Source organism: Engraulis encrasicolus, chromosome 3 (assembly GCF_034702125.1).
Source record: "Engraulis encrasicolus isolate BLACKSEA-1 chromosome 3, IST_EnEncr_1.0, whole genome shotgun sequence".
Classification (NCBI taxonomy): domain Eukaryota; kingdom Metazoa; phylum Chordata; class Actinopteri; order Clupeiformes; family Engraulidae; genus Engraulis; species Engraulis encrasicolus.
In genome coordinates, this window is record NC_085859.1 from 55,303,131 (window position 1) to 55,310,630 (window position 7,500).

Sequence of the window (7,500 nt, forward strand, 5' to 3'; positions counted from 1 at the left end):
TGAGAGGAGAGAGAGAGAGAGAGAGAGAGAGAGAGAGAGAGAGAGAGAGAGAGAGAGAGAGAGAGAGAGATGGTTTTGTGCGCTCTGTTCATCAGATTGATCATTAGTCTGCTTTTTTGAAGTGACATTGATCCACTGATTGCTTGATGCATGTATTTTGGGATTGTGTGTGTGTGGGCACGTTTGTGTAATTGTCTCACACACCTGCCTCCAGTCTGTCCTGTGGTCTTTCTCAGACAATCTTATACATTTCCGCTTTTTATTCGCGACGTTGCACACATGCGCCCCCCCTCATATACTCACACCAAACACCTATAATGTGTGTGTGCGTGCACGGGCGCAGGGAAGCCGACAGCTCAATTGTCCCAGGCCCAGGGAGTGAGGGGGCCCACAATCGGGTCCTTATTACATTTCAAGTATTGGGTGGTAGGGCCCTTTGTGATGAATTTGTCCTGGGCCCAGCCAAAGCTGTCAGCAGGCCTGCACGCGCGCGCGTGTGTGTGTTTATGTCCATATCACCTTTCAGAGCACTCAGCACATCCTGAAAGAGAGGGAGAGAGGTACAAACTGTTTTAGAGGAGCCAGGCAGACAGATGGCCTTTCTGGTTTAACACCTACCCTATCTCACACTGTCATGCTGCAAAGTCCTTTTAGTACGTGTGTGTGTGTGTGTGTGTTTGTGTGTGTGTGTGTGTGTGTGCACGCGCGCACAAATAATTCACACACACAGACACACACGCACACTCTGCCAACCCCTCAAACCATCTGCGACAGTGACTTTCTGTGTGTGACCTTTGTTGTTTTTGTTGTCGTGGCAACAGGTGATCCAGCGGCGTGAGGATGGCTCGGTCAACTTCTTCCGAGGCTGGCTGGCGTACCGCGAGGGCTTTGGCAAGATCACTGGGGAACACTGGCTGGGTAAGTGTGTGCATGTGTGTGCGTGCCATGCTTGTCTGTGCATATTTATTTGTATATGTTGAGTTGTGCAGTGAGAGTCTCACTGTTGTTGTGGCAGATTTGGACGTGTGTGTGTGGGCAGTCTATAGGTCATTGATTTGAACATGCTATTGTGATTTGGTATTTTAGAAGACCTGCATTTCCTGTGTCTATTTATAAAATACTGGTATTAATAAAAGAAAACTGTGAACTGTTATCCGAACCCAGACTCTGGTGTCCTTCACGAACCTCTGTGCCTGTTATTACTGGTTTAAATCAAAATATATTCTGGGGTGGAAGTCCCCCACTGGCGTAGTCGTGCAATTACAGCTATCCAAAATTTGGTTATTATTTTTGGGTATTTCCTAAAGGTCCACATCACTACACATCGCTAATTGAAAGGGCTTATTCAAAGCTGATACGCACACACGAGTGAGCTATCCTTATGTGTGTTTTTGAGTCTATTTACATCTGCTCTGTGTGTGTCTGATGTCTTTCATGTTTGTAGCCGATTCAGCATCCCATTATTTGTGTTCAGGTGTGTGAGAGACAGATAGGAGTGTGGTAGAGAGAGAGAGAGAGAGAGAGAGAGAGAGAGAGAGAGAGAGAGAGAGAGAGGAGAGAGAGAGAGAGAGCATACACAAAGAGAGCAAAAGCCCATTAAGACAAAGACAGAGAAAGAGACAGAGAAAGAGAGAAGGGGAGAAGATAGAAATAGACAGGTAGACAGAGAAAGACAGATAGAGACAGATAGAGAGAGAGAGAGAGATAGAGAGACAGCGAGAGAGAGAGAGAGAGAGAGAGAGAGAGAGAGAGAGAGAGAGAGAGTGAGAGAGAAAGAGAGAGAGAGAGAGAGAGACACTTGGCCATTGGCCTGGGAGTCTGCAGGGGTAGAGTGTATGTGTGTGTTTGTGAGTGTATGTGGTGTGTGTGTGCGCGCACGCGTGTTTGTGTAAGGGCATGGTAACTGGGCATCAGTAGGGTGGATTTGGCTTACTGTACTGTATGTGATGAGCGGTGACAGGCATGAGGGACTCAAGTCAACAGCAGCGGTCAGAGAGGACAAGGGCAACACGCGCGCGCGCGCGCACACACACACACACACACACACACACACACACACACACACACACACACACACACACACACTTGTCACACATATGTGTTTATCCATCTACTAGTGGTGCGCAGTCAAACAGAGCATGATTATAAGTTTATAATGTGCCGTTGCAGTCGAGACATATACAGTATAAATATATAACTTTGCATATCTCCTGGGGTAAATGGAGTCTGATATTAATATTAATGTCCTGGGTGGCATTTTATGTCATCAAAGGGAAAAAGCGTTTAAAGCGTCAGTTCATATTTTCTCCCTTTATCATGTATTAGCATATCCATCTCAAATCAGCCTCGACCCAAGACTATGAATAAGGAGCTGCTTTTATCACTCATTGGCACATAATTTCACTTGAATAGCTGATCATAACTTAGAGCCCCAGGACTCCTATTTACACACAGAGAGCTGGCACGCAGCACACAGGCAGCTACACGCTTCACACTCAACTCATGCACACAGGCATGTGAGCAGACACACACACACACACACACACACACACACACACACACACACACACACAATGAGGGAGAGACGATATTCTTGAGCTCCTACACCTTTAGACTGCCCTACAAGTGCCAACATTTAAATTGACATACAGTAAATGCCTTTAGAGCCATGTTAGGTTGGACATTGTAGCAAATATGACATATTAACATCTCTGAAAGGGGACACATTTGCACCATGACACTTTGAAGACCATCTTCAGTCTAATCTCAGGTTTGACAAAATATGTAGTCACTGCCTTTATTCGGCAGTATAGACTCAGCACAGGACTCAAGCCAGATTCACCTTAGGGTGATAGGCTCGGACAGGTGCATCAGAGATTCTAGGAGTATTATTATCCACTCTCTCTGGATGCATGTTGAACTGCCAATGGATTCCAATGTGGTCACTTGTCTGTGACATAGAATGATGTAATTATTTTTTCAGCCCAACTTTTACACCTCTAGTTACTGCACTTTCCCCCTTTGTAGAAGTTCATGATAGCTGTAACAAGATGTGATGGGTCAAACATTTACAACAACTGACTTCCACTCTACTGCCAAATATGACATAACAACATCTCATAAAGGGACACATTTGCACCATGGCACTTTGTCATCACATCAAGGAGGTATAATTAAGACCATCCTCAGCATAACCTCAAGTTTGAAAAAAATATGTAGTCACTGCCATAGGCGCCGTCTTCATGTCAACATTGGGGGGGTGGGGGGGGGGGGGGCAGTTTTTTTTTTTTTGGGGGGGGGGGGGCGGTGGGGGGGGTATTGCGTGATGTCAATGTTACCTCTGAGTTTCAGTCGCGCATTTGCACGGCATTTAGCCAGATGCAGACCCGTTATTTACTGAATATAGCCTACAGACATTAATACCGTTAATAGGCTACTTAGTTGCCATAAAGACGTTTTAGAAATAGCCTACAGTGCAAGCATGTTGCCAGATTTCAAAGTTGGAAAGTTCTCCGGAGCATCTGAGGAAGATTATTCTCTTCTTTTTATTTTGAGCAGTGCCGAGGATGCCACATCTTCGGCTCCGATGAAGAAGTGGTAAATTCGAAACGTTAGTTTGACACTGCTCTAAATAAAAGCAGAGAATAATCTTCCAGATGCTCCAGTGGTCTTACCTAGGCTACCTTGAACTCAGCATTCCCGTGACGCACCGGATTGTGAGGAGCATGGCACCTTTTCCACGTTGGCAGAATGTTGGCATATAGCCATACTTGATTAACAAACGCGAAAGCGCATGGACCACTTCAGATAGCATGTTGTGCATGTTGTGTTGTCAACAAATAGAGGTGCTCCGATTGCTCGGCTGCCGATCATGACCGGCCGATAATGGCCAAAAATAGCCTGATCGGTGATCGGAAAAACATGCCGATCAAAAAACCGATCTGCGAGATATTAAATTCCTGACACAACCTTTTTGCCTTTACACCTGGAGCTGCCTGTAGGCGCTGGCTCTGCACAGCTGCAACTGCACCAAAAGAAGACATCTTTGCTTGTCTATAACTTTTCATTTTCATGCATTCCCCCCTTCATTTCCACCATTCATAACCATATCTGCATCAACAATGATTTGATTTTTCGATCCATGCGCCGTTTACCTGACAATGTAATTTTCGATTGAGTAGCCTACTTGCCAGTGAGCCATTTAACCTGTGTAGTTACCTCGGTCAGCACCCGACAACTTCGCGTTATCAGCACAAACATGTCAATTATTGTTTTCAAAGTTGTAATTGGCAGTCAGTCGATTAGTTTGATAGTCGCTGAAACAGCAAACGGCGACAGATGTGGTTAAAACTTGAGAGAGAGATTCAGAACGGTAGTGGAGCACTGCAGCTGTGGACGGTGACAGAGAGGGGAGGGGCTCTCCTCACGAGGCTGCTCATTTAAAGCGACAGGTTGTTTTTTTCTCGTATGTGGAAGACTATGTAATGTTTCAGTTTCAATTCAATCTTAAATAGTTTAGTTATTCTATGCAATAACTTATACATTGATTAATACTGTAGACTATATTACCAACACTAGTCTGAAAGATAATAATAATAGCCTAATAATAATAAAAAAAATAATAATAAAATAATAATAATAATAATAATAATAATAATAATAATAATAATAATAATAATAATAATAATAATAATAATAGCCTAATAATAGACATGTGCAAATTAAGATTGATTGGTTTATGGGCAGAAATGGTATTCAATAAGGATAATTAATAGGCTATTCAAAAAATAGGAAATCATTTTTGTGATCGGCAATGATCGGTAATCGGAAGATAAAGATTTTTGGTGATCGGTATCGGTGATCGGGCCAAAAAATGGTGATCGGAGCACCTCTATCAACAAACATGCAAGGATTATTTTTGGGAATTAGATTGTTTAGTGCGAACTGCATTTCAAACCTGTCTCAATCTTGCAACCGTATAGTCTCCATCATTTTCGCCAGAAATTAAACGCAATCACACAATCAGAATCGCAGATGTGGATGTGCGCGGGACTATTGTAGCCTATTATTTCTGGACATCTGTATTCGACCAAACAGGTGGAATTATTACGCAGCAAATCAGACATAGCGTGCAATCTGGGGTTCAACTTGTCAATAACTTATTATCAAACATTGAAATAGCCCCATTGCAATGAAAACTGAACAGGGGCGGGTCATGTCTGATCATAATATTTTAGATTAGGCTATGTGTCATTCAAAGCTAGGATATTATTTGTTTAGTTGTGAGAACACGATTACCTCCATGTCATGGTTGGAGTGAAATAGGCCTACAGCCGTTATTGAGATGGAGTCACCAGAAAATAAATGTTCATGTGGCCGACAAACCAAACAAAGTTGACAACTCTCAACTGGCAACGGGAATCCAACCTCGAATGAATTAATCTTGCTCTGTTACACTTCAGCAGCAAAGCCCAGAACAATGCTTGCACCGCAGTTTAACGCGAAGCCATATGCCTACTAATCACATTTGCTCTCATTAAGGACTGGCTTAAATACACACATTTCTGAGGGACAGTATAATTTTTCAGTTAGCCTAGGCCTATTCAATTCATCACTTTACCTATGCTGCGCAGCCTGCAGTTCCTTAAACTTCCTGGACCATCGCAAACAAAAATCGCCAGTGCGAATACAATAATCAAGCAAACACATAACACAACATTGTCCATGTACGCTATAGTCTTCACAAATAATAAACATGTTGGTCAACATTCCCACTGCTTTCTCTGGCCAAAGAGGATGGCGTTCTGCCACTCAAGTAGGCTATGCGCGCTCCCGCCGATTGGCCATGACCGATGCTGCAGATGTTCCCTGTGCGTGCTCGCTCGTACCGACGGTTCAAACACAAATTTGTTCATGAATTCACCGTTTGTGAGTTTAAAAAAAACGAGACAGTGAGAAAGGGGATAGGCTACAGACTTCACATTCTCATAGTGGGTTTAAATCATCAGTGAAATCAACTATTTTTAACGTGTCATTATTGGGGTGTTTTTGCCCCCCAACTTTATTATTGGGGGGGGGGCAAAAAGGTCCGTGCCCCCCCCCCCCCATAGTCGGCGCCAGTAGTCACTGCACTTTGCCTTTGTAGGGCAGCATAGGCCCAGCACAGGACTCCAGACAGTTGAAACTCATAGGCTCTTTCTTGGACAGATGTATGTTAGGCTGCCACTGGATTCCAATGTCGTCACTTGTCTGTGACATAGAATGATGTCATTATATAATTGTATGGTGTCTCCATGGAGATGATTCTAAAACCTCACCTGAGTGTAAAAATACTTATTTTGCAGCAGGACAATGAAGAAGTCAGTTGGATTCTTGTTTGCTCCTGGATATTAGCACATAGCTCAGATAGTGTGGAACTGACGAAGGTGCCGGATAATCATCATTCTGTAAGTACATGAAAATCAACACAGCATTTCGATCTAAGTAAGGGTAGGGTTTTTCGCTGAACTTCAACATGAGGACACAAGACTGAATAATATTTAAAATGTCTACTGTCACGGTGTTTCCCACACACTGCTTCCACAAGGCTTGTTAACCACGCAACGGCTTCTTCTTTCCCAGACATTGGTCCATACGATCTATATATTTTTGCGGTGTTAAAAACCCATCGCCATAATATGGAAAAGGATCTGAAGGCGTAATAATCTGGATGCCTACAGTTGTTTTGTGTCATGTGGGATGACGTGCCTTTACCTAAATCATCCCTGGAACCAGCGGTCACATCTTAGTATAGCGAAGGTTTGTTTACATTTTTCATTGAACGTTCAGGATCAGGTTAATGCAATTAACCTGTTAAGACGCAGTGTTATAAATTTGCTGTTGTTTTGTGTCAGCTGCAGTGCAGCGGGTAGGCCTAGGCTACTAGCCAATGTCAACAACAAAGAAATAGCTCATGTCCTAGCTACGGTCAGTCATTTGGATGATCGTAAAATGTTGCACTGGTTGGTCTCCGTTGTTGGTTGTGGTAGACTACGTGGTGGTAGTTCATGTCCAAATGACGTCATGTGGGAAGGATCAATAGGCTCAGCATAGGACTCCAGCCAGTTTCACCTTAGGGTGATAGGCTCTTGGACAGATGTATGTTAGGCTGCCACTGGATTCCAATGTGGTCACTTGTCAGTGACATAGAATGATGTCATTGTAGAATTGTATGGTGTCTCCATGGAGATGATTCTAAAACCTCATCTGAATATAAAGCCTGGCTCAAACTACGCGACTATCGGCCCTATTCTCGGCTGAAACACCCCTTACGACAATCGCTGGAACGTTACCCCCCAGGACCATCGCAAGCTATTGTCGGGGAAGATTTCCTCGTCGTGTGCGACATTCTAAGATGGAACTTTAGCAGCTCAAAGAGTCGCCGACCGCTAATCGTAGAAATCAGACACTCTTTGATCATTTGTGACTGGAAATAGAACGTGGGGCATTGTCTCTTTGTTT

The 7,500-nt window shown here is 43.6% G+C and overlaps 1 protein-coding gene across 1 annotated transcript in view; it reads left to right on the forward strand.

Moving 5' to 3' along the window:
* Positions 1-7,500, forward strand: part of LOC134445537 (fibrinogen C domain-containing protein 1-A-like) — a 112,548-nt gene that overhangs the window by 68,892 nt on the left and 36,156 nt on the right. Inside the window, exon 6 of the mRNA XM_063194590.1 lies at positions 822-918. Coding sequence (XP_063050660.1) covers positions 822-918 — 97 coding nt within the window. The remainder of the gene's footprint in view (positions 1-821; positions 919-7,500) is intronic.